Consider the following 27,777-nt stretch of genomic DNA (forward strand, 5'->3'; position numbering starts at 1 on the left):
TTGGTGGATGAGTATACGTCACACCGGAAGTGAAGAGGCTGTAGTGCCGGGCAAGATGGTGGCCACCAGGAGAGGAGCACGCGCGCGCTCTCCATCTGAAACATCAACGGAAGAGCGGCTCGATGTGCAGGTAGGAGTCTGAGGAGCAGCAGGAGCAGCTGGAACTGGAGCTGGGAGTGTTTCTAGCAGAAGCACGAGGCTCGGGGAAAACATGGAAGTTAGCGCGAGCGTGGAGCCGCTGGAGCGTCACGTGGACAGTTGGAGTTTGTAAATACAATTTGAAAAATAAAACAACAATAAAGACAGAAACGTAAATGAATTACAAGCCAGGATGGAGCATTATTCTGGTCTGAGAATAGTTTATGAATCATTACAGATCGAATTATACAAATGTTACAATGAAACATAATAAATGGACTAAGCTATTTACTCATTCATTAAATAATTAAACTCAGGTGGTCCACAGATAAAGGAACATTCCACTGCATTTGTCACACTAAGACCACCTAAGACCAGGTCCTGTCCATAAACCACAGGACCTGAACTGATCACACCTGAATTCAAGTATGATTTATAGTAAAGAACACATTAAGCTGTGAATAGGAAGCCAACTTCAGCGTAGTAAATGTACTCTCACTGCCTCTACTGCCAGCTGAAAGAATGAACAGATTATGTCCAGTTTTATAGCGTTTGTAACAGCAGGGACACAAAAATGGAAGGTATTTGTTTTTGGCGGGTGTAACAACAGTTTTCTCTCTTTCACAGGCCACTCCCTCCACTGTTCGGAGGACCAGGAGCTCTGCTAAACTGCAGGCGACTCCCGTCCAGCTTGAGGAGAGTGGAGAAGGACCGGCGCCGTCTGCTGCACCCTCCACCAAGAACCGACACAGCAGAGTGTTGGAACCCCACAGCCCACAGCAGGGCTCCATCCATGATGCAGACACGTCTGACCTGGACTCCTGCTGCTCCGTTGAGTTCGCAGCAGCTACACAAACGAGGGCCACCAGAAGAAAAACCCAGAGAAGGAATCATGAAAGTGACATTTCTGATGTGGAATCCTGCTCCTCCGCTGCATCAAAACCCGGCTGCGGGACCCCCCGACGCACAAGGAGGACGACAGGCTCTGAAAGCTCTGGGGCGCATCCTCCTGAGGTGGGAGGAGCTATGGTTGATCCTCCGGTGGAGGTCAGGTCTGGCGGTCCTGTGCGGCTGGAGTCCCAGAGAGTCACGAGAAGATCTACTCGCAGCAAGACGCCGGCTAAACGACAACCTGCAGACTCTGAGCTCTCCGAACCAGACAGCTGCACCTCCAGCGTCTCAGAGCGGACCTCCAGAAGACAAAAACGTTCGATTCCTGTGCACACAGACCAGCTGGCGGAGAGTTCTCCCGTCCGGACGCTTCGGCAGACCAGAGCAACGAGAAGCAGGGTGGCGTCCACGGTCAGCGAACCCCCATCGTGTGATTCGGAGGGGTTTGAGTCCGGACCCTCTTCTAGCTTGAGCACGCGCAAGAAAGGGAAGGTTCAGTCGGTGAAGGTTCTGGACTCGGAGTCCGAGGAGGTAGACCTTCATTCCCCGGTGAGCCCCTGCTCCACAGGAAGCAGAACAACTCCATGCAGCAGCCGTGCGAGCTCCGGGACCGCCAGCAGGAGACGTCCGCTCTCCAGGATCTCAGCCGAGAGCCGGGCTATGGTTGTGGAGTCAGACGAGTCACTGAATGACTCTAAACTAGAAACCACGGTGATTGCAGCAGAAGACACGCTGTTGGAAGAGGAAACGGTCAAATTAACAGAGGAACAGAACGATGTAAATGATGACAATCTCATCTCCAAGGAGGCAAGAAAAGAGAAGACAGATGTTCCAGAATGTGATGAAAATGATGACAGCGGGCCTGCAGTGATGGCCAAAGGCCAGCAGAGGGAGCCGTCAGCAGAAGGGAACGCTGGGGGTTCCTCTGAGATGGAGACGATGCAGGGAAACATCTCTTCATCAGAGGCCTCCCGATCAGTTACAGTGAGTTTCTGTGAGAAGGTCCCTGAAATGATGGAGGTGGAGGAGAAGCAGGGACTCACTGTGGACACCTCCCTCCTGGACACAGAAAAAGAAACCCCGCCCTGTGAGGAGGAAGAGAAGGACATGGAAGTCTGCAGCCTTAAACCGGATGCTCAGCAGGTGGAGGACATCCAGGAACTGTCAGAGGCTGCTCCAGAGTCTAAGCAGCAGCCGAAACCCTTCATCAGCCTGCTGGACAGCAGCGATGAGGACGAAGAAGTGGATGAAGAGGCAGAGGAAGTTTCCAAACAGGAAGATTTGGATCATGAGGAGCACGAGAGGGGAGGAACTTCCAGCAAGTCAAAACCAGCAGCTGCTTCTGTGGGAGGACTGTTTGTGATCGACACCCGACCCGGACAAGACCCCGACCAGCAGTACTACACCGACTGGAAAGGAGAGGAGGAGGAGGACGAAAACAAAAGATCTGAGAAGGAACAGGACGAAGACGAGTTTGTGGATGAGGAGGAAGAGGAGGATAAAGACGCAGACATCTTGTGGTCAAGCAGAAATTCTCATTTGTAAGTATTCTTCAGATTTAGAAGGAGCTTCTTCAACCTGACCTGAATGATAAGCTTTTCTTCTGAGTTTGTGGATATTTGAAGCTGATGACATGAGGAAACCACAGCAGCCCTATTGGTGAACGTCCATCTAGAGTATCAATGTCTACTGAAAAAAATTATCAACTCAAACAGGACCGCCATTCAAAAAACAGTTTTAAATTCAACTCCATGAATTGCACAACTGTTTTATTATTTTTTTCTATCAAATTTCAAATCCAGTGGATAAGTCATACTGTATGTGGGGTGGGGGGTCCATATTAGACGAGTGTACATGTGTGAGTGATAATGCCCGACAAGTGTAAATGTGAGGGGTGATGCCCAAAGAGTGTTCATGTTAGGGATGATGCCCGACTAGTGTACATGTTAGGGATGATGTCCGACGAGTGTACATGTGTAAGGGATGATGTCCGACGAGTGTACATGTGAGGGATGATGCCCGACGAGTGTACATGTTAGGGATGATGTCCGACGAGTGTACATGTGAGGGATGATGTCCGACTAGTGTACATGTGAGGGATGATGCCCGACGAGTGTACATGTGAGGGATGATGCCCGACGAGTGTACATGTGAGGGATGATGCCCGACGAGTGTACATGTGAGGGGTGATGCCCAAAGATTGTTCATGTTAGGGATGATGCCCGACTAGTGTACATGTTAGGGATGATGCCCGACTAGTGTACATGTTAGGGATGATGTCCGACGAGTGTACATGTGTAAGGGATGATGTCCGACGAGTGTACATGTGAGGGATGATGCCCGACGAGTGTACATGTTAGGGATGATGTCCGACTAGTGTACATGTGAGGGATGATGCCCGACGAGTGTACATGTTAGGGATGATGTCCGACGAGTGTACATGTTAGGGATGATGTCCGACGAGTGTACGTGTTAGGGGTGATGTCCGACAAGTGTACATGTGTGAGGGATGATGTCCGACGAGTGTACATGTTATGGATGATGTCCGACGAGTGTACGTGTTAGGGGTGATGTCCGACGAGTGTACATGTGTGAGGGATGATGTCCGACGAGTGTACATGTGTGAGGGATGATGCCCGAAGAGTGTTCATGTTAGGGATGATGCCCGAAGAGTGTTCATGTTAGGGATGATGCCCGACGAGTGTAAATGTGAGGGGTGATGCCCGACAAGTGTAAATGTGAGGGGTGATGTCCGACGAGTGTACATGTGTGAGGGATGATGCCCGACAAGTGTAAATGTGAGGGGTGATGCCCGAAGAGTGTTCATGTTAGGGATGATGTCCGACGAGTGTACATGTGTGAGGGATGATGTCCGACGAGTGTACATGTGAGGGATGATGCCCGACGAGTGTACATGTCAGGGATGATGTCCGACGAGTGTACATGTCAGGGATGATGTCCGACGAGTGTACATGTTAGGGATGATGTCCGACGAGTGTACGTGTTATGGGGTGATGTCCGACGAGTGTACATGTGTGAGGGATGATGTCCGACGAGTGTACATGTTAGGGATGATGTCCGACGAGTGTACGTGTTAGGGGTGATGTCCGACGAGTGTACATGTGTGAGGGATGATGTCCGACGAGTGTAGATGTGTGAGAGATGATGTCCGACGAGTGTAGATGTGTGAGGGATGATGCCCGACGAGTGTACATGTTAGGGATGATATCAGACAAGTGTACGTGTTAGGGATGATGTCCGACGGGTGTACATGTGTGAGGGATGATGTCCGACGAGTGTACATTTTAGGGATGATGTCCGACGAGTGTACATGTGAGGGATGATGCCCGACGAGTGTACATTTTAGGGATGATGTACGACGAGTGTAAATTTTAGGGATGATGCCCGACGAGTGTACATGTTAGGGATGATGTCCGACGAGTGTACGTGTTAGGGGTGATGTCTGTCGAGTGTACATGTGTGAGGGATTATGTCCGACGAGTGTAGATGTGTGAGGGATGATGTCCGACGAGTGTACATTTTAGGGATGATGTCCGACGAGTGTACATGTTAGGGATGATGCCCGACGAGTGTACATTTTAGGGATGATGTACGACGAGTGTAAATTTTAGGGATGATGCCCGACGAGTGTACATGTTAGGGATGATGTCCGACAAGTGTACGTGTTAGGGGTGATGTCTGTCGAGTGTACATGTGTGAGGGATGATGTCCAACGAGTGTAGATGTGTGAGGGATGATGCCCGAAGAGTGTTCATGTTAGGGATTCAATTCAATTCAATTTTATTTGTATAGCCCAAAATCACAACAACAGTCGTCTCAATGGGCTTCGAAGTAAAACATGAAATCAAAAGGATCACGAATACAAAGAGTTCAATAGAAAAATACTAAAATGAACTAACAAACTGACTAAGCTATACTGGCATCCCTGCCCTTAGACCCCCCTTCGCGGTAAGGAAAAACTCCCAAAAAAACCGGATTCCGGAAAAAACGAAGAAACCTCAGGGGTGCCCACATGAAGGAGGGATCCTCCCCCAGGACGGACAGGCGATTTACCAGAAATCTTAGAGAAGAATTAACTTATCTAAATCTACAACTACATATATAAAAGTCCAGCAGACGAGCTTCATCCAGCCGTGGTTGTGGGGACAGTCAAAGGCGCGAGTCGAGCCGGAGACAGGAACCACAGCCAGGTGTAGGAGCAGGAGCAGAGGCGAGGTACTCGGTCAGGTACAGAGCAGAGACGATCCAGAGATGAGCCAGAGGCAGGATCCACAGCCAGGTGTAGGAGCAGGAGCAAAGGCGAGGTAAACGGTCAGGTACAGAGCAGAGACGAGCCAGAGATGAGCCAGAGGCAGGATCCACAGCCAGGTGTAGGAGCAGGAGCAAAGGCGAGGTAAACGGTCAGGAACTGGAGCACGGATGAGCCAACTGGAGTCTGGAAGCACTCCCACTCCCCAGGAGGGGAGAGGAAAAGAGGGACAATACATGAATCGCACTGCACCAAACAGAGGCATGGAGAACTAAATGATAAATTATGATCAAGAATAGAGGAGAGGAAGGGTAGAAGTAAAAAAGGAAAGAGGACAGAACCCCAGTGCACCATAGTTACCCCAGCTTCAACTTCTAGCAGCCTTTTAAAAGAAATAGTTATTATTAAGTTTAATTTAAACAAATTAACATTAAGTTAAATAATCTCTGAATACTAACTAGTCTGACAATAAGCCTGTCCAAAGAGGAATGTTTTCAGTCTAGCTTTGAATGTAGAAACTGAGTCGGCCTCTCTTACATGAGCTGGGAGTTTATTCCATAAGACAGGGGCTTGGTGACTAAACGCTCTACCTCCAACCGTACTTTTACTAATTCTAGGAACCACAAGCAGTCCTGCATTTTGCGAGCGAAGTGTTCTCATTGGATGGTAAGGGACTATGAGGTCCTTAATATAGGACGGGGCCATTCCATGTAAGGCCTTATAGGTTAACAGGGATGATGTCCGACGAGTGTAGATGTGTGAGGGATGATGTCCGACGAGTGTACATCGCATCAGAGTTCACACCTTCATTAATTTCTGATAAATTACACCTTGATGGGCATTGTCCCGTTTACACGATGGTCACGTACCGGGAAAAAATACGATTTAATGAATTATTAGTAGTTTTTTAATATTTCTGATCTTAGCCATAGTCCGCAGGTGAAAAAAAGCAGTTGTACACACCTGAGATATGTGAGCCTTAAATGATAAATCCTGGTCAAATAAAACCCCAAGGTTTCTAACTGTGGAATTAGGGGCTATACTTATGCCATCCAAGGAGACTATCTGAGCAGACAGAGCATCTCTGAGGTTTTTAGGACCTAGTATAATGACCTCAGTTTTTTCTGGGTTCAAGAGGAGGTCATTAATTGTCATCCAGGTCTTGATGTCTCTGATGCAGGCGTTCAGTTTCTCTATATTGTCACTCTGGTCAGGTTTCATGGATAAATACAACTGTGTAACATCTGCATAACAATGAAAATTAATGCTGTTTTTCCTGATTATGTTTCCTAAGGGCAGCATGTAGATAATAAACAGGATGGGTCCTAAAACTGAGCCCTGTGGGACTCCATGGTTAACTCGAGTGCACTGAGAGGAATGGCCATTTACATTAACGAACTGATACCTATCTGACAGATAGGATTTAAACCATTGGAGAGCAGATCCTCTGATCCCTATGTCCTGCTCTAATCTATGGAGTAAAATACCGTGGTCGATAGTGTCAAAGGCTGCACTGAGGTCCAACAGGACCAGAATAGAAAGTAGTCCCTTTTCTGAGGCCAATAACAAGTCATTAGAGACTCTAACTAGTGCAGTTTCCGTACTGTGGTGAGGTCTAAACCCCGACTGAAAGTCTTCAAAGTGGCTGTTGTCCTGTAGGTGGCAGTAAAGCTGCTTAACTACAACTCTTTCTAGGATTTTAGAAATAAAGGGGAGGTTTGATATCGGTCTATAGTTGACCAAGATGCTAGGATCCAAACTGGGCTTTTTCAGAAGAGGTTTAACAACTGCATATTTAAAAGACTGTGGCACGTAACCCGTTTCCAGAGAGGCATTTATCATCGTTAATATGGAATCATTAATTAGGGGAAAAGTTTCTTTAAAAAGTCTAGTGGGGATTGGGTCTAACAGACAAGTTGAGGATTTGGAGGACGTAATAATTGATGCTATTTCCGCTTGATCCACAATAGTGAAGCAGTCCAATGTTACAGAGGTTTCTATGGATGCCTCCAGTTCTACCGCTTCAGCCTGTTCTGGGCTGATAGTAGGAATAACTTGATTCAACTTATGTCTAATATTTGAGATTTTACTATTGAAAAATGTAAGAAAATCATCAGAGCTGAGAGAAACAGGAACACGTGGTTCTACTGAGCTCTGACTGATTGTTAATCTAGCAATAGTACTAAAAAGAAATCTTGGATTATTACCATTCTCTGATATTAAGGTTGAATAGTACTGGCTTCTAGCTCTACGCAGAGCTTTTGTATAATTTAATATGCTATGTTTCCAGGTATTCAGAGACTGCTCTGAACCGGAGCGGCGCCATTCTCTTTCCAACTTACGGGTTTCTTGTTTAAGAGAACGAGTTTCAGCGTTAAACCACGGTGCTACTCGGTTTTGTCTGACGAACTTAGGTTTCAGGGGGCAACAACATCGAGTGTACTCCTGAGGGCTTGTAAGGCATCATTAACAAAGTGGTCATTTATACTAGGACAGATACTATGGGAGCTGGACTCAGTATTTTCTCAGAATATCACTAAGTACTGGCTGAACTGTGTGTTTAAACTCAGACACAGAACGGTCAGTTAAGGTTCTTCTAAGCTGTTTCTTATTCACTGGGGCAGAAGGATGTTCCAGTGTAAACTGGAATGTAATCAGAAAGTGATCAGAAATGATGGGGTTAAGAGGAAGGACACTCAGCTGGCTGATCTCTATCCCATGGGTTAGAACAAGGTCCCGGGTGTGCTTATGACAGTGAGTGGGTTCATTCACACTTTGGGTGAAACCAACATCATCTAATAAATCTGCAAAAGCCTTTCCTAGGCAGTCACTGGGGTCATCAACATGAATATTAAAATCCCCTAATATTATAATTTGATCAGAATCTAAAACAGTAGTCGATAGGAAGTCGGAAAACTCAGTTAAAAATTCTGAATATGGGCCGGGGGGGCGATAAATAATTATGAGTAAAACAGGTTTTCGAGTCTTCCTGTTTGGGTGACTTAAAGACAATATGATGTTTTCAAATGAATTATAAGCATTTTTAACTTTAGGGCTGAGAAGTAAGCTAGACTGTGATATTACTGCCAAACCACCTCCTTTCCCTGAAATCCTGGATTTCTTATAGTTAGCATAACTGTTGGGGGGGTGTTGCTTCATTCAGTCTAACATAGTCATCCTGATGGAGCCAAGTTTCTGTTAAGGCTAGAAGACTAAGGTTGTTATCATTAATTAACTCATTGACTAAGAGGGACTTGGAGGAAATGGATCTAATGTTTAATAAACCACATTTAATGACATAATTCTGCTTGTGAGAACTGCTGTCTGTCACTTTAAGGTTTCTATGACGCGCTCCTTTCATTTGTCTTTCAGCACATAAGCTAAAGCTAGGACCTGCTTGACTTTCCCTGCATGGGTTTTGCACCAGCACTAACCCTAAGGGAGGCTCAGAGGAGTGTTTTACACTGCTGCTCTGCGCCCGGGTCTCGTCTCTGGATTGTCAGGTTAACAGACTAAGGCTAGCAGAAATGTTTCTAGAAAGAAGAGCGGCACCGTCCCGGGTGGGATGGACGCCGTCTCTCCGCATGAGACCGGGCTTCCCCCAAAACGCGCTCCAGTTATCCACAAAACCAACGCCGTTTTCTGGGCACCATCTAGAAAGCCAGCGGTTAAATGATGAAAAGCGGCTGTACATTTCATCACTGACTAAGTTCGGCAGGGGACCAGAGAAAATTACAGTGTCGGACATCGTCTTAGCCAGTTTACACATCAAAGCTACGTTTAACTTAACCACCTCTGACTGTCTCCGTCTGGCATCATTACCGCCTGCGTGAATCACGACTCGACGGAACCTGGACTTACTCTGAGCTAACATCCTAAGGTTCCCCTCGATGTCACCAACTCTGGCCCCCGGATAACACCTGACTGTAGCCGCTGGGAGCTCCACGTTTCTAACTTCAGAAGAGCCGACAACCAGAGTTGAGTGTTCAGCGGGTGTGTCGCCGAGGGGGGCGAACCCATTATTAACGTGGAGTCTCAGGTGCTCTCAGTTTTTGCGTTTAGTACTATGTTTCCTCCCAACCGGTGCAAACCCCTGTGTGTTTCCCGGCTGTTGGGAGGGCGCTGGGGTGCGCTGTTGTGAGGGCGCTGTTGGGAGGGCGCTACCAGGGCTAACGCCGCGCTACGAGTAACGACCTGGCTAGCCGGCTTAGCTTCAACTGTGCGGAGCCGCGCTTCTAACTGCTCCAGCCTGGCCTCCAAGTCTAACACAAGACTACACTTAACACACCTACCGCTATCTTCACTAAAGGAGGCAGGATCATCACTAAACATATGGCACATGGGGCAGGAGAGGGGGGGGGAAAGGTGGAAGGAGTGGTGGCCATGCTAGGTTCTAAGCTAAGGCTAGCGGTGTTTAGCTAAAGAGAAGTAGTTTATTTAGCAAACTGAGAATAACGTGGACACAGTAATGTATTTGCTACTAAAAGGTGCTAGATGTGAATGTGAATATTAAACCAGATAACACTTAAATTAAGCATTAGTAGTCAGGCTAATGCCAAACAAGAGGGCAACAGTCAAACACGACCAGCACTGGAAATGACATCACAGGAACACAGACGTTCAATGTGGGTCCCGTCACGTCCATCATAGAGACATTTTTTCTACCGTCTTCTAGTTGTGATAAACTGGAAAAATGTCCGCCTATGTTCCACGTTTATGTTGTTCCGACCAGCTCAATAATCTAGAACATTCATGCCGTGTGACTTTTTTATAAGTGTCCATTATCACTTTTTGATGAATCAACAAACGTGGTTATGGTTTTAATCTTTTAATGAGCATTGTCTTTAAAAAGCCGAAACGCCTCATTGAGCGTGCAGAGGAATGAACGACTGCAGCAGGTGAAGAATTTTCTTTGTGTCTATTCATTTTAGGAAAGACCTGTCCAGCCGTATCGACCCCGGCATCAACGTGAAGCAGCTCGGGGGTTTATACATCAGTTTTGATGGCAGCAAATCAAACGGCGTCTCCGCCTCGGGGCAGAAGCAGAAAGGGAAGAAGATCCTCGACGAGGTAAATGATGGATTGATTTTTCTCTTTTCTCTCTGAAGGTAATTTGGAATGAATATTGAGCTCCGCCGTTATTCCGATGGTGGTTTCTCCCAGCTCCTCCATCACTGATGGGAGGTTTTAAAAAAAAAATCTCTGTTCTCGTCTGCAGGTGATGAAGAAGAGCATCGTCGGCCCCGACTTTGAAAAGAAGGATGCAGTGCCTCCATATAAGGAATCTAAAGAGGCTTTGAAGTTGAAACGCAGAGTAAGTTCTCCATCCTTTGCTGCCATTGGTCCATCAGGACTGTGAGGTCAAATCAGGAATAAAAACCAGATTGTAAATTTGAAAAGGAAAAACTTCCTATCTGCACATTTTTACATGAACAAATCCACATTTTGAGTGAATCTGCCCTTTTTATGACTTAAAGGTCGGAAGACAAAAACCTTTGATCAGCCTTGACTGGGATATTTGAATCACATTTTTCTTGTTTCCTGAAAAATGTGATTTTTTTTTTTTTTTTTTTTTTTTTTTTTCAGATAGGAAGTTTTGTATTTTGGCCATTGATTAGAAATAAAATAATTAGAAGAAATCCTAAAAACTAGAAAGTGTTATACTGAGGTTCACCTTGTCCAATTTAGCATTTTTAGCGCTCTGTGTTCTGATTGGCTGTTGTCTGTCAATCTTCTGGACAGAACGTGTTCAGTTTGTCATATTGACACAAACGCCATCAGATCTTTTTCAGTTTATAATTCTGAACTTATGTTTCTACGAAAACTTGACAGAAAAGTGTGAAAATGTTCTGAGAAAAGTGGATAAAGTGTGTAGTGAGGAGGTTTACAGCTTTAAAAGAAGCAGAATTCATCTTTAGCGAACATAATAATTGAGGGTAAACTGTAAACCTAAAGCTGCTGCTAAAAAACAAAGTTATTTGTAGTAGCTGCTGTTTTTATTTTCATCTTTTGTTTTTTCGTTCATCTCTCTTCGCTTGACTTTACAGTTTGAATTCGGAGCGCTGACGCTAATTTGCAGTGAGGGGTGGGGCTTTGACCTCATTGGCTACCGTGACATGATTGACAGAAGAGCCTATGGTGACGTCATTTCCGCTCCAGAACAGCATCTGCCATAAGTGAGAGGAGGGAGGATGCAGGCGGCGCCAACGCCAGCCGCTGTTCTGGAGCGGAAATGACGTCACCATAGACTCTTCTGTCAATCATGTCACGGTAGCCAATGAGGTCAAAGCCCCGCCCCCACATCAAATGAGGATCAATCATGAAGATGTAAATTGAGGACTAAAGCAAAAAGGGACAAAACAGTCATTATAAATTATTTTTATTTTAGATTTAGTTTTTTATTCACAATTTTAATATTTCTTCTAAATTCTACAAATTGAGATTTATTTTTTAAAATGTCATTTTATTTAGTTTAAAATGTGAACCTTTAATATTTTATACTATCTTCAAACTAACAGTGTCAGTTGTTCACATCTATCTTTTCATTGACTTTAAGCTGGTCTTCAGACAGAACATCAGTCTGTAAACGTGACGGTCTGTGGTTCGAATCCCGGTTTGTGTTCAGGCTGAGAGGCAGAAATCAACCGGAGACGGATGGTTCAACATGAAAGCTCCGGAGATTTCCCAGGAGCTGAAAGGAGACCTGCAAGTCCTGAAGATGAGAGGTTCTTTGGACCCCAAGAGGTTCTACAAGAAGAACGACAGAGATGGTTTCCCCAAATATTTCCAGGTCGGTAGCAAGACTTCCGTCTTCGTGGCATCTTTCCCATCGATCGGTGTTCCCAGGTCGTCTTCAGCGTACCTAACAGAGCATTCTGTCCTCAGGTGGGCACAGTGGTGGACAGCCCCCTGGACTTCTACCATTCCCGAGTTCCCAAGAAGCAGAGGAAGAGAACCATGGTGGAGGAGCTGCTGACCGATGCAGAGTTCAGACAGTGAGTCCAACAAGCTCCTGCAGCTTTTTCCTTTTTGACTCCATCTAAGACGCTCCTGCACCAGAGGTGTTTGATGTGGAACATCAACCCCGTGTTTTTCAACCAGTGTGCCGTGGGAAATTGCCCTCAATAACTGATGTAAAACATTTCCCATCTCCAGGATATCAGCTCTGTGTTCATCCAAACAAACCCTGATAAAACACTGAGAAGTTAGGAATATAAAAGATCATAAAATACTTTTTTCTTTGTGTTTATTTGATTCTATTAGACATTTTGATAAGAATGACGGTACCACGATTTAGCCACAGCGTCCTTGTTAAACGTCTTGAAACCACAACGAAGACACATCAAACAGTCTTTAAATCTTCTAACTTATCTTTTGTTATACCTTTTAGAAAAAGCTGCAACTTCCGGCTTTTTCTGCCACAATTATCACAAAAATGCACGTGAGATTGCAGAGGGACTCATACAGACAATGAGTTTCACTTCTGTACCGTTTGGTTTATTCTTTTTTTCCTGCATGTGCATTGTAACGACCCAGCTGCTTTGTCACTCGGTAAACGAGAGCCGAGCTGCTGATTAACTAGCTGCATTGACTGTCCTTGCCCCCCCATACTCCACTCGCCCTCCAAGAGTCTCAGAGAGAGAGAGAGTAGACAAAGAAATAGATTACTCCATCTCCTTTCCAGCATTAAACTCGTTTATTATGAACTCACACGAACAGCGTAACAACATGAAGCTCACTTCTCTTCATAGCTCTCTCAGTGATGGTGAAGGATTCAACACACAAGATTTCACACTTCCCATTAGTCTCAGTGCCTGTGGGCGGGGCTTACCCCAGGTCGCCACTGTATTAACTTAGCGCTGAGGCTGAAGTAATGTTAGCCGTGAGTTTCCTCCCAGACGCTGTTAGATTCTATGCTTTCATGTTTTCAAACGCAACATTTGGTAACTCTTTATAATAAGACTGTCATAATCTGGTTAGTAATGTGATAATAAGCCTTTATAAGACATTTAGAGGACATTCCTTAGCATTTGTAGATGATTGGTGATGCCTTACAAGGGCTAAAAAATGAATCATACGTAATTAATTAATATAAATGTGTTTCCTAATAGTTGATTCATTGTTAATAGTTGTTAAACACTGGCTAATGCTAATACATTTCTTATTAATGCTTTAAAAAATTCTAATTTCCTAAATGTCTCAAAAATCCTAATAAATGTCTCAAATGTTTTAAAAAGCCTAATAAGGTTTCATAAAAGCTAATGTCTTATGAAGGCTTGTAAACACATTGCTAAGGATTTTAATGTCTAATAACTATATTATTGTAAAGTGTGACCCGACACTTCAGTGAAAATGTGTTTATGCGTCTGTGTATCTGTGACTAATTGCAATGTCTTTTTCTCTTTTAAGGAAAAACAAAAAGCGATTTCAGCAGATTATGGCGGAAAAGGCAGCACAAGCAGCCGGCAAGAAGAAAAAGAAGAGTAAATTTCATAAGAAGTCCACCTAAATTTGTGACAAAGGCCAGAACTTTTCATTAAAACGCAGCAAAGCCATTCTTTTTAATTGAGACCCGACTGATGTACTGTGTAGAACAGACCAGGAGGAGAACACAGAGACCGGTTCCGCTCAACCGGACCTGTAACGTCCAACATCCTTGATGGTTCTGGAGTCTGATGGAACAAATGAGTTTTGAATCAAGTCCTGCAGCCTGACAGAAACCCGGTGGACCAAAGGAACCACAGGAGATGGTTTCATTATTTTAATCAAAGTACATTAAGAAGTGAATCACGGCAGGTCTGCTCTGTATTTCTACAACCTGGATTCTGTTCAAAACTGTCACTCTTCCTGCCTTCATCTTCAGTAAAGTAAGAAATGAACCTGTGTGTGGATTCTTCATAAAATGCTTTGACTTAAAAGCCTAAAAGTAAATCAGAAATGTTATGAACCAGATTCTTCTTCTGCTGTAGCCCTATGACCCCCCCCCCCCCTTCCATTGAGGTGTTCTCCCTACCATGACAAAGGTGGATAAAGGTGGAAAGATTTCATGTAATCCATGGACACCAGTGAAGATCACAAATCATTGAAGAAAAAAGGTTCAGAGCACTGTCTAGTGGGTCTAGATGACCCAACTCCCAATGGTAAAGTGCCTAGGATAGCACAAGGGTTACAGAAACACTTTCAAAGTTGTGACTGGAATATTGAGGGGAAATAATTTGACTAAGCTGCTGCAGAAGCATCGAATCAACCAGTTCAGGTGCGTCGGCATGAAGACAAAGTCCTGACGGGACGCTCGGCTTACGGGTCAAAGCTCTCGCTGTGGTTCCAGGTGGACTTGTGCGTCTGCAGCAGCTTCTGGACTCTGATGTGGATCTGCTCTGAGTTGGACGGACCTTTGTGCAATCTGAGGAGCACAAAGAAATGCATTATTAGTGGCTACGTGGTAGAGCGTCCACCCTGAGACCAGAATGTTGTGAGTTCAAATCCAGGCCGATTCTCTAAAAAAGGGACCTAATGATTCTGCACTAACCCTTGTGCTATTTTAGATGACCCCCCCCCCCCCCCCTTCCATTGACATGTTCTCCCTACCATGCCAAAGGTGGAAAGATGACCCAACTCCCAATGTTAAAGTGTTTAGGATAGCACAGGGGTTACAGTAAAAAAGAAATAAAATTATGCATTTATTTGTACTTTTTATCCTTTAACTTACAAAAACATTTTGTGCAAGAAAAAAAAAGTTCTTTTTTTTCCTTCTGCTCTCCTTAGGGGGCGCTACAGTGCATAATCCGCCTCCATCTAACCCTCTTCTCTCACCATGTCATCTACAACCATCAACCTCCTCTTTGGTCTTCCTCTTTCTGGTAGCTTCATCCTCAGCTTCCTCTCAAACCATTGATCTCCAGAACATCCACCATGATCTGTTCCTCTGATGGATTCATTCCTGATCCATCCTCATCATCTTCATCTCTGCTGCCTCCAGCTCCTCCCCTCTCTGGATCCTGTCATGGACTTTCTCTAGATCTGCAAAGACACAACCCAGCCCCTCCTGAACTTCTGTGTTCTCCTCCAGCAGCATCTTCAAAGCAGCTGTTGCATCTCTCGACAAAAATCTGGTTCCTGACCTCAGTCTAGTGACTCATCAGCTTTATTTGTTTCTACAAAACGCCTCAAAAATTCCCCAGGAATCCTCTCACTCCTTAGGATTCAGTTTGCAACCTCAGCTTATATTTTTCATCAAACTCATAATTGAATGAACGAACTGACTAAATGTGAAGAATTCCATTTCCTGTTTACAGCTATCCGGTCTGTCCACTAGTCTGCGCTGTAGGATAAGATGTGAGAAGTGGTCAAGGTGACAAACAATATCCACAGATCACATTTTATCTGACAGTCGCTCTTTTTTGAAAGCAGTTATTCCGATTTTACCGATTGATTTGCTGCCTAACTGCAGTCAAGAAGGTCGACGGAGGAGGAAAAAAAGGTGCTTTTTCAGCGCCGGATCAGCCGATCGCCACAGAGAGTCAGGACGGATGCAGCCAAAAATAAGACTGTCGTCCTCATCTATGTGCTGATAGTGAGGGGTGACGACTGATGGAAGTGCTGCCTGCGTGGCTGGCAGAGTACAAACACAGCCCTTCATCTGTAATCAGATAAACTCACAAGCTGCTTCAAAAAGCCATCAAGGACGAATCATCCAGAGACATGAATAGACTGAGACTCCGAGGCTTAAGGTGCGAATGCCGCCGCCGGCACCCGTCCTTTTCTTTAGGGCCCAAAGACGCCGGGACAGGCGTGCCGCCCCCCCCCCCCAGTCAGAGGGAATCTACAAAAGCACAGCTCTAATTCCCCCCCCCCCCCCCCCCCAGTCAATCCTGTTTCCTTTCCAATCAGAAGCAAAGTATCATTCATTTCCCGCAATTTACTTTTTAGCTTCAGATTGTTTATCGATTTTGAATGTTTCCTTGTTGACTGAACAGATGGGGGGGGGGGGTGCAGAGGCAAACAAAGTGGCCCATCAGTCCCACCGGTGTGCCGAACTGGCTGCCGCTGCTGTGATGGATGACAAGGTCTCTATGAACGTATTAAAGTGAGCATCAGGTCAAACGCATCCGTCTCAGGCTGAAACACAAATCAATAGCATTTTCCTTCTTGTTTTCCCTTCCCGCCGCCTTCTTCCTCAGTAATGAACAAACATGACACGACATCAGCTTCTGTAATTTAAAAGGTGGAGGGGAATTCATCCTGCGCGTCAAGTGTGATCAAAATTAAAGATTGGATGCGTCCGTGGCGGAGCGGGCGGCAGCGGCAGCCGTGCCCAACAGCACATCGGCTTTCCATGTATTTGCTGTACGCGGGATCTCAGACAGACAGGTGACTCTTTTGTCTTCCAGATCTTCTGGGCAAACACAAGGGATTTACACAGATGGATCGCAACAAATTTAGGACAAACGCCACAAGAAAAAAGAAAAGGGGGATTAGACTCCTTTTTTTGTTTTGCTTTGCTGCAGTCAGACTGCCCTAAAGTGGACGTTTTTCCTCCGATTTCCCACTTTATCATTGAATTCAAGACTTTTCTGCTTAAGTCCCCCTCTGATCATCGTATATTCCATTTTTAAAGCCTTCCCGGTGGTCATTTGATTATGATTGTGTCGTTTTTTTTAGCCAATATCAAAAACCTGTGATGTTTTCTAGGACATAGTTTCTGCAGAGCGGCAGGAGTTCATCACAAACTCACCTCTGAGCTGTTGGCAGGACTGTTGGCGCAGAACAGCCCCCTACTCCTTCCCGTTACTGAGAGATCTCTGTTTCCATGCTTGCCCGCTTGCTCACGGTGCCTCACACCCCAACCTAACATTAACCAACCGCACGGTTCTGATCCAGATTCCAGGTCAGACGAGGAAAACAAAGACGTTCATGGATGTGTTAGTCTGCAGGTGGAGGATCAGAATGGAGCCTGTGGCTCGCCCAGCGTGTTTTCTACCCTATAAACAAGATCTTTGTCCAACCGCCTTTTTTCCTGATTCACAACAATTGGAATAAAGAAATACTCAGAAATGCAGTTTTCTTTTTGAATGACCTCCAAAATTAGAAAATGCCACAAAAAACACATCTTTCTACGTCGTGGGACGTAATAAAACACCATAAACTGCTGACTAAAACCCCTCATTGATAAAGCATAACGATGCAACGATTTCTCCTGCTGGCTGCTTCCTGGTCCGTGTTCGTTTAGGACCTAACTCCCAGAGGGTTGGATTCCTAAAAACAGCTGATGGCGTTTACCTGTCTCTGAGGCCGCTGGCGTCTGAAGAACGTTTGCCGTCCCACCCGGCCAGGCGGGCCGAAGCTGAGCCTCCCACAGGACTTCTGATGCGTGCGGACAAGGCTTCTGGAGGCTGCTGGACCTTCACCACAGCAGAGTCTACCTTAAAAAAACAAAGTGAAAGTAAAAGAACAATCTATCTAATCGTAGAAGCTACAATCGAACAAATGAGGACAAGAACCTGTTTAAATGTCTAAAATGAGTATCCACTTTCATTGTGTTCTGTGAAACACAGTTAAATATTGTGTTCATAAATATGGAACAGACGGATTCAGGTGTGTCTGTAGGATTATCTGAAGCCCTTATTAGCCTGATATGAGAGCAATAATCTTCATATTTTATAAGATATGTAGAAAAACACTAAGAAAACTTACTCTGTCAGCTCTTGGTCTGTAACTCCCCAGAAGAGACGCGTCTACACAAACAGAGTTGTGGTGAAAACACACTGCAGAGTCCATCCGTGTCCATTTCTGCATTTTTCCTTAATAAATTCATGCCAATATCTCAAAAAACTAGTTTCAGTGATAATCTGTCACAAACGATGGCAAGAAAAGGGTTTAACACAAAGAAAGCTGATAGGAACATCTGTATATGTTAGTTGCTTTTACATTTTTTATTCACCAAGTTTAACTTTACATTTGGACTGGTTTTAGTAAATAATCCAGACTGACCTGTGTGACCTGCTGAAAGGCTGAGGAAGCGAGGAAGTCGACTGTTATGAAGTCCTGAGGATGAGGAAGGAGTTCCCGCCACTGAGGCGTTACGGCAGCGAGGAACCTGCTCCACACGCCAAATTCAAATTCATTTGATTTATATAGCACCTTTTAGGCCTGCCCTATACATCACAAATTTATCGTTATTGCAATTTCAAGCTTTGCAATATCCACATCGCAAAAGTCAGTAAAAATCGCTATAAATGGTAAACCTTAAACGTGCTAAAACAATCTTATGGCAACTTGAACTATTTCATGAATGGAATAAATCCCTTTAAGCATTTGACCAATCAGATGGAGCCCTTATGTTAGATGTTGCCCTCTTAGTTAGATGAGGGTCATTTGGAGAATAATTGAAGGTATTTTGACTCTTATTTAAATTAAACGTTTGCAGTGAAAAAAAAATGTTTTCGTTGTTTTTGTTATTTGTACATTTATCGCAAGTTATATCATTGTCGTAAAATTGATCACTAATATCTCATATTGCGAGTTTTCCTCATATCGTGCAGCCCTAACTCCTTTCATGTAAATAAAACAGCTCAAGGTGCTGTGCATGAAAACAAACAAGAATGCAGAAAAAATACCAATCCACATTCATGCCATAAAATAATTAAATAAGCCCCGCACAGTAAAATACACAAACACAAGTAAGAGAGAAATGAGTAAAGAAAAAAGCTGAAGAGAGAACCCAGAAGGCGCCGTCTGCCCCGTCGTCCTGTTGGCCGGGGTGTCAGTATAGACACAAACACCCCGGCTAAGGGGGAGAAAACACTCGTAAACAGTACAACTTGGCTAAAAGACATGAAACAAATAAATATGTGTTAAAATATCATTAAAAAAAGTGAAAATTCTAGATTAAACGAATATCAAGTCCACACTGGAATATCTGAATATTCACATTTAGGCTAAAATCACACAGAACATCAGTCTCCGTTTAGTAGCATCATCTCAGGCGCCTCAAAATTCTCAAAAAAGTTATTTTCTCTACCAGGATTTGGGATCTTTGATTTAACCAAAAAGAACCCCCCCAATCACAAATAACGCTTTTAATCAAATATTTATAGAAAACTGCATCCAGCTTTGGCACAGAAATGAAATGAGAAAATAGAAATAAGGAAACTCTCTCTCTCTCTCTCTCTCTCTCTCTCTCTCTCTCTCTCTCTCTCTCTCTCTCTCTCTCTCTCTCTCTCTCTCTCTCTCTCTCTCTCTCTCTCTCTCTCTCTCTCTCTCTCTCTCTCTCTCTCTCTCTCTCTCTCTCTCTCTCTCTCTCTCTCTCTCTCTCTCTCTCTCTCTCTCTCTCTCTCTCTCTCTCTCTCTCTCTCTCTCTCTCTCTCTCTCTCTCTCTCTCTCTCTCTCTCTCTCTCTCTCTCTCTCTCCTCTGACAAGGCTTCTGGAGGCTGCTGGACCTTCACCACAGCAGAGTCTACCTTAAAAAAAGAAAGTAAAAGAACAATCTATCTAATTGTAGAAGCTACAATCGAACAAATGAGGACAAGAACCTGTTTAAATGTCTAAAATGAGTATCCACTTCCTCACAAACAATCATTTTATGCTAATTATCAACTAATTCATGGAGTTCCCTCTAATCCCTGCTACACGGAATGTGATGATTCAGAAAAATGTTGAGGTTTCAACATGAATTTGCAGCGGCCCCCGGCTTAAGCGCCGTGGCTGACGACACCAACCAGGAAGGGCGGCTGGAGCTTAGTCTCCTTCATGAAGCGGTGCGGCCCCAGCTGGAGGTGGGCGAGTCGCTGCCGAGCGTCCTCAGAGAGCTGGCACATCTTGCGGTGTGTGTACGGGGACGGGGTTCGTGCCCTTGAAGCCACTGTGGGCTGTTGGTAACCAGCAGCTTCGGTGCGTTTTCTGCCCTTCGCATTTTCTGGAAGACTCTGGTGAGCTGCAGATGAAAGACGACGTCTGTGTGTTCATTTTTATCCGTGAGTTTGTGATTCTGGCCTGTGTTTTTAGCCTCCTACCTTTGAAGGCCGGTCCTTTTCCACAGGCTGGTGAGGACCGGCTGGTTTGAGCCAAAGAGAGCCTCACCGGGGACGGACAGGAGGTCTGTGAAGCACACAAAGTGTTTAAGCGTTGTGACGGGTTCATCTACTCATCACCTGAAGCCTCGGGTCTGACAGCACCCGTACAGGAATCGACCCGTATTTTATGTTTGGGAATGGTGCACAGGGCCTCAAGGGACAACAGGAAAATGGAACGTACCATAGTTGTTGGCGTCGTAAGTGTATCATGAAGTATTAGAAAAAGTTTATACAAGTTGCTTGCACTTATGGCGTACAGGGGATGCTGTCGTACGGTGTCCTCACGCCACACTGGACGTTAGTAAGGTGTGAGGACTAGCTTCTTACTGACTGCATGCAAATGCTAGCGGATGTGCATAGCCTAGTTTCCGCTGAGCGGTACGGTCCAGTCCGGTATTTTGATAGAAAAGGGACCCATTAAGCCGGACTGAACTGTACCATTTTTGGGCCTCTGTTGGTTGTAGGTCTGAAGAAAAATGAAAAAGACCAGTTATGGCGGCGCTATTGTCATGAAAGCCGTTGATTGGTGGAAGGTCATTACGGCAAAAGAAAGCGCCAAACCAGCGCCAGCGTATTTCTCTGTGTCGCCCGCAATCTTCCCTCAAACAACATTGAACGACTTTTATCCACGAAGAACCAAAGGCCGAGCGGAAAAAAAGAGAGCTGTCGGATGGAATGGAAGCAAAGAGGCTTTTAACAGGAACCAGTAAACGGACACACATTTCAAATTGATTTTAAAATTCTACTTTTACTCTTTAGAGCCTTGCGTGGTCAAGCTCCGGCATACTTATCTGACCTTTTCACCCCATCCTCTTCGGCCTGATCCTTGAGGTCTTCCAACCAGAATATTTTAGGCATTCCAAAAACCAGCTTTAAGACTACAGGAGATCTGTCATTTCAAGCCGTTGCTCCTCGTCTTTGGAACTCCCTCCCACTGTCAATGCGTCACATCGACTCCGTTGAGTGTTTGAAATCTCAGGTCAAGACGTTTTTATTCAGGAGAGCTTTTAGCTGATTTTATTCCTTGTTTTTCTTAGTTTTACTGTGTTTTGTTTTACTATTATTATTGTATTTTATTACTTTTTTGTGTTTTGATATGATTTTATGCTCTTTGTAAAGCACTTTGTGATTCATTCTGGGAAAAGTGCTATAGAAATAAAGATTATTCTATTCTATTCATTGTTGTGGTTGATAGCTTCACTTTTTCTACTATGGCACAAAGTTACACAATCGGTCTACACCCCGCAAGCGCCGTGACGCTCCAACTTTGAGTGGAAACGCTCACCTGGATTGCCTGGACCATTCTAAACCGGACCAGACCGAAGCGCTCAGTGGAAATCAGGATCATGTGACGCAGAAGTGTCAACAGGACACCCATAGGACAAACACACAAACTACAGTCTAATTTCCTGAATTCTAACAGCCAGGAGCTGTTATGTTGTGTTATATCATGTGAGCAGCACTAACAGGCTCTTTGGTAGGTCTGCAGGATTTGGGAAAAACCTGCACAACACCCCTGCAGCTCACCTACTTTACCCTTAGGTGTTGTGAAGGTGTTCTCTACGACCTGCTGCCCACAGCATGCTCACGGAAAACTACGGGTTTACTGAGCGACCTACGACCCCTGAGGTTTTGCCCCATACAGGTTTGCCCATTTTCCCCCCTTCAGACAGCCCGTGAGGGCAGTTATGACCAAAGGCATAACATCTCAGCTCTTCACACTGTTCAGCTGGCGTCAGTTTGTTCCAACATAAAAATTTTCGGCTCTCATTCTGGAAAAACCGTCAGCTGATTCGTCCTCAGCAGCCACAGGGCAGGACTTCAATAACTTTAATGGCCGCTAACATCATTCTGCCGTGCGATATCCCACTTCCTGCAGGTAATGCCAACCGGGGATAAATAAGTTAAGATAAAATGTTAATTGCATTTGATGGCCATCTCCAGTCTAATATGATAAAGAGCCACTGCCCGGCTGCAAAAGCCAGATAATCTAAATGCTAATTAGGCAAATCACGCCACATTAAAACTATTTTTAAGAGAAACTAAGCGATGAATAAGTCATCATCAAAGCTGGCATTTGACAATAATCTGATAAACTGGAATTAAGATGAGTAAACGCTGCTGCTGCCGATCCTCCACCGTCTTCCTTCTGCTTTTCTTCCCACCACCTCTGTGGCTGGACTAACGGGATTATCTGGGATTTTACAAATGGGTTTCATGTTAAAGACCAACACTTTGATAAACTGCAGAGTTCACAATCGTAGAAATACTGTACAGGCGGGAGGAATCTTTGTAAAAATCCATAACAAACTTTTAGATCAGTGCTTTTAATTTAAAATGAGAAACAAACGCTTTAAATCAGTTTTTTATTTTTATTTTTTATAAATCTGTGTGTGACTATTTTATCTAAAATCCAAAGGTTTTTAAGAAAAAAATGGAGCTTTTAAAATGATAAAAATGCAATATAAGGCTGACAAAGCTTGGGCATGTGGGGAAGAGCGAGCTCAGATTTCTCAGCTTGCTTCATGGAAACCAGTTGATTGGTGGATTTTGCTGCAACCCAACATAAAACACAACACACAACACGGTTTGTCAGCAGGCTGGGCATGGATCTGCTAAGGAGCTATTAGGCTGGTAAGAGAGAGAAAATGGAGAAATCCTACGGCGTGACAGCCGCAGCGGCGCTCCGACGCAGACGTCCCTCTGAGGGGCCATTGCGTAACAATCTGACAATCTGCTGCGCTGTCACTGACATCCCATCCAAACAAACGACGCCGGTTACTGCAGCGTTGTGTTTGGATCAACGCAGCTCTGTGTGGAGAAGATCACACGCAAAAGGATGGGGAAAGTTTGCCTTGAACATTATTTTCTATAGTTGTTGGAATAATGTGCCGTATATAAGTTACCGTATTTTCCGGACTATAAGTCGCACTTTTTTTCATAGTTTGGCAAGGGGTGCGACTTATACTCCGCAGCGACTTATATTAGAAATAAATTGAAATAAATACATTGTTAACCCTCCTGTTATTTTCATTTGTGAGGAACAGAGATGATGTTCCTGGGTCAATTTGATGTATGAGGTATGTTAAGTGTTAAGAGTATGTTAAGTGACTCAGAGAATCAGCAAACCTTTTTTTTACAGTAAGATCTTGAAGGCTAAGAACATAATATTCTATTTTCCAATGATTTCGATTCAGAAATGCAATAAAAGTGAAAACTGTTTCTACAAATACGGGATGAAAACTGAGTATTAGTTGGCCAATGATGCTTCATGAAAGGAATAAATAAATAAGTTTGAGAAAAAATTACTGTGAAATTATTAGATAAACAGTCTGCTATGATTGTGTCATATAAGGTTGTGAAAGTTAAAATGCGACTTATAGTCCACTTATCTGTGTTTTTTTCTACTTTATAATGCATTTTTGGGCTGGTGCGACTTATACTCCGGTGCGACTTATAGTCCGGAAAATACGGTATGTCATATTTCCTGGGGGGACACGCTGGACAGCTCGCCACTGGGACACAAACTCACTTTCATACCTGGGGGCAATCCAGAGCAGATGTAACACACCACATTAAAACCACTGAATGTATGAATAAACCATAGAACATGTGAACCAGCATGAACCGTGCTGGTTCATGCTTGCTCTGTTTACGTGCATCAATTAGTGATTCGTGCCTTCAGTTATGTAAATTGAACGTGATATGTGCGCCGTATAGGTGATATAAAAGTTACACATCTGTGGTTCATGCGTGAAAAATCCGTTAGACATACGTGGAACGTTCGTGGAAAGACACACATTTGTGTATGCGTCTTACAAAAAAAAAAAAAATAAAAAATCGGGTACAACTGCATCGGGTGTACGTAAAAATTGTGCAGAAACTACATAAAAACTGTTCTTTTCAACTGGCCAAAAATTTTGAACATCTCAAAACTGAATTCACGGGAAGCCCCGTCGCCCGAAACCCTCGACGGACATCGACGGATGACAAACGCAAGAAAAACATGAATCACGTAGAACATGCACGGATCATGGAAGACCGACATTTCATACGTGGACATTTCTCAAAATGTAGGTAGAGCTATAAGACTTAACCTATAAAGCATATTTCTGGACTGTGGGAGGAAACCTGGAAAAAACCACAACCCTGAATTCCAGGATTTGAACCAGGGACTTCTCAGTGTGAGACAATAGGGCAAACCACTAAACCACAGCGCAACCCTGCAACCCTAGATTAATGCAAAGCAGAAAAAGAAAAATCAAAAGATGGCAACCGTGGAATACACTTTGGTTCCTAACAAAATTGTATTTTAAAGTAATGAGATTACTTTGACTCAAACAGTTACACAGATGACTAATTCCATAGCTGACTGACTTTAAAGAATTGTCTGACCGTCAACATCCCTGATCCTCTTCTACATCATTACCCACACAAGGAGACAACAGATACCCTTGAAACACTTTCAGTATGGATGGGCTAATGGATGCAGTAGCCATGGCAACAACAGAAAGTATTATGTATGGTGGAAATGTGATGGCGAGCGATGCCAGTTATTAACGGCCAGCTTTCAGAGCTTCAGCTGGTTGCATGACGATGAAGATCGACTAATTCAAACCAGAATGAGAGAAAGGTAAAGAGCTCTGAGGGATGAAGCGCGTAGACAGACTCACAGGTGAGGCGGCGTCTGCTCCGTCACTCCCCTCCATGATTGATGTTGTGGTAAACTCCACTCTGGGGGAGATTCCCTAGAGGGATGGGGGACAATAGAGCAAACACAGCACCTTCAGCAGGGAGATGAAGACAAAAGCACAGATAAAAGCGCTGCGTGGAGCATCCATTCTCGGCCGCAAATCTTCAATTTGCCCGAGTCGAGAAAAACAAATTGTGGGAGAAAGAAAAGCTCCAGTGATGTTTAAATAATGTGGCATTTGGAGAGAGACACGTGAAATTGCTATGCAGGCCTCAAAAACACAACAAACACATAAAAGCATCTGTGAAAGGGAGCGGTGTTTAAAGGCGTTTAAATGTGCCTCAGAGGACAGGAGGGAGGCTGGAAGAGGAACCTGCAGAAGGAGGCAGGGGCAGAACGAGAGGAGAAAATAGGATGGGGATCAACGGAAAACACACTTCATCAAAGGAAAAGCCATCTTCCCTAAAGACCAAACATTTGTCTGGGAAGTTTTAGTCCTGCAGACAAAACACACAGAGATTAAAGGAGAATCTTCTGTCTGCTCACATCAAAAGTAACAAGAAATTTAACTCAAAATGTGGAGAAACGTCTTTTACTCTGCATTCACAATTACTGCATGTATCTTATATTTTCCCTCCCAAAAGCTCAATTTTCATAGAAATTTTTCAAACTTTCAAATTTTTATTGATTATTTCTTTAAAGGCTGCATCTCCAAGCTATTTGTACTTCTTAACACTGACCTTTAAAGTATACAATACGAAATCAAACTCAGTCAACTAACATTTTTTAGCCTTAAAAACATGTTATTAACTCATAAATATATATATATCCCTAAAAAAAGTCAAGTTCTACTTGAACTTAGTTAATGATCACTATTTTCAATGGGACTAAATTTGTCTTTGTTTTTTTTAATCAATGCATTTTTCTATTATGAGTTTGATGAATCTGTGTGATTTTTTTTATTGTATTATCTACAATGAATACTTGAAATAAATCAAACACTGAGACATCTATTTCATATCAAACATGTGCAGTATCTGGCACAGGAAGTGCAGTAGATGCACACATTCTGACTTGACATATTTTTTTATTTTACATTTAACTTGGATGTCATTTTTTTGTATATTCTCTAAACAGCTGGAAGGCATCACCTTTGTTGTTGTGCTTCAATGCCAGTAAAGGGATTTCTGATTTCTGACAGGTCCGTTTTCAGTTGTGTAAAATAATCACAATATTTGCGCTTTTCTACACCTACAGTTGGCAAAATGGAAATGTAATGTTTTCACATTTGTTGGTGATTCTTCAAAAGATTTCAGAATAAAGACCCACTCCAATAAAATGTGTTTTCCATGCTTTTAACATGTTCTTGTGGCATTTTTCTCATGATGGAGGACATATATTATAGAGGTTTCTATTCACATTTATTTTACGCCTAAGAAATATTCATTTAAAGCCATTTAAAGGAGCCATCAGTGGTTTGGGTCTGTTTTTTTATATGTATGCTGAGTGACAAGTTATTACATTTAAGATTCAAAAACATTTTACGCAAACATATTTATGTTTTTATGAATTTTCAAATACCTAAAATGTCAAATGTATCATTAATAGAGTTTTTTTTTTACTCAAAAACTCTTAGATTGCTTTAGTTTAAGGTTGTGAGGAAACATAACTTACAGTTTGGCTTCTAATTCATGGTTTTTAACTGAGGTGTCTTTTTTGATTTATTTGTGCAAACAAACTCTTTCCATGAAAATTATTATCCAAGTGCAGACCAGAAAAAAGGAAGAATTAGGGTTTACGCATTTTGTGGGACAATTTTCAAATGAATAAAATATCAATATGAATCTAAACTACTAATCTATTTAATGGTGAACATTTTTACTCCGAGAACAAACGATGATTCAGGAATTCTGAGAAAGATTTGTTTACAAGCTGCGGACTCTGCTACGACATCAACACCCAAAATGTTTCATTATTATTTAATGAATATTATTATATTCATTAGCAAACAGAGAGGAGCTCACAGGAAAAGAGGGGGATCTTTTCAACAGAACTTCTCTCCATGCACCTTTGGTGGAGATCAGCCTGGGAGGGGGGAACAAGAAATCTCTGCTGCGCTCCTCCATCGTGGCTAGAATCTGCGCCTCTAGAACCGATACGCAGACATAAGTGGAAAAAACTGGCACACAAAAACATTTCGAGATCAAAAAATTAAAGAACTAAAAATGAAACACACCTGGAGAGACCAACTGAATCAGCTGAAAAGATGTTGTGTCACCTTGGAGTAAAGACAGGACAAACAAACAGCGAGGTGTCAATATCGCCGCTAATAAGCTCGCACAGAAAAAGATCCAGGACTAAAACATGAGGCGGCAAATCCCAAAAGGCCACTTACCTTCCAGGAGGTCAGCTACATCAGCGGGGTCAACAACGCCTGAGAAAGTCTGGGACAAAGTGAATCAATCATTTCATGAATGTCAAACTGTGGAGTCCGTGTCTGTGGAGGAGGATTTGGAAGTTCAAAAGGTTCTGAGAAAATTCTACGGCAAAAGATTAAGACAAACCACCAAAGTGATTTATACACCTTAAGTAGCTAGAAGTCCATCTGAGAATCTCAAAAAGGAGCAGGATTAGCACAGCAAAAGCTAAGATGAATCTGTGAGTGGATGTGCTGCATCCACACCTTCATGCCACCAGCAGGGCTTCATCCCTGA

General features: G+C 43.6%; 2 protein-coding genes across 11 annotated transcripts in view; one reads left to right on the forward strand and one right to left on the reverse strand.

Moving 5' to 3' along the window:
- On the forward strand, positions 1–14,178 carry dnttip2 (deoxynucleotidyltransferase, terminal, interacting protein 2). The gene is made up of 7 exons (XM_004068437.5): positions 1–130; positions 766–2,570; positions 10,231–10,369; positions 10,518–10,613; positions 11,925–12,089; positions 12,185–12,294; positions 13,709–14,178. The coding sequence occupies exons 1-7, from the start codon at positions 8–10 to the stop codon at positions 13,806–13,808; spliced, it is 2,538 nt and encodes an 845-aa protein (XP_004068485.2). The 5' UTR covers positions 1–7; the 3' UTR covers positions 13,809–14,178.
- Positions 12,977–27,777, reverse strand: part of spata6 (spermatogenesis associated 6) — a 16,508-nt gene continuing 1,707 nt past the window's right edge. Inside the window, exons 3-12 of one of the 10 annotated variants that reach the window (XR_013655654.1) lie at positions 27,459–27,507; positions 27,300–27,341; positions 27,088–27,209; positions 25,044–25,118; positions 20,311–20,395; positions 20,017–20,231; positions 18,290–18,398; positions 17,993–18,099; positions 17,579–17,717; positions 12,977–14,702 (exon numbers count right to left, since the gene is read on the reverse strand). Coding sequence is in view for 6 of the 10 variants with exons in the window: in XM_078946370.1 (XP_078802496.1) it covers positions 14,597–14,702; positions 17,579–17,721; positions 17,993–18,099; positions 18,290–18,398; positions 20,017–20,231; positions 20,311–20,395; positions 25,044–25,118; positions 27,088–27,209; positions 27,300–27,341; positions 27,459–27,507 (1,053 nt within the window). In the remaining 4 variants the exon portion in view is untranslated. Of the gene's footprint in view, positions 14,703–14,957; positions 15,320–17,578; positions 17,722–17,992; positions 18,100–18,289; positions 18,399–20,016; positions 20,232–20,310; positions 20,396–25,043; positions 25,119–27,087; positions 27,210–27,299; positions 27,342–27,458; positions 27,508–27,777 lie in introns of those variants that run through there. The other 9 variants (XR_013655656.1, XM_078946370.1, XM_078946371.1 and 6 more) reach the window with 9 other exon arrangements.

The sequence above is a fragment of the Oryzias latipes genome, chromosome 4 (genome assembly GCF_053564925.1).
Source record: "Oryzias latipes strain Hd-rR chromosome 4, Olatipes_Hd-rR_3.1".
Taxonomy (NCBI): Eukaryota; Metazoa; Chordata; class Actinopteri; order Beloniformes; family Adrianichthyidae; genus Oryzias; species Oryzias latipes.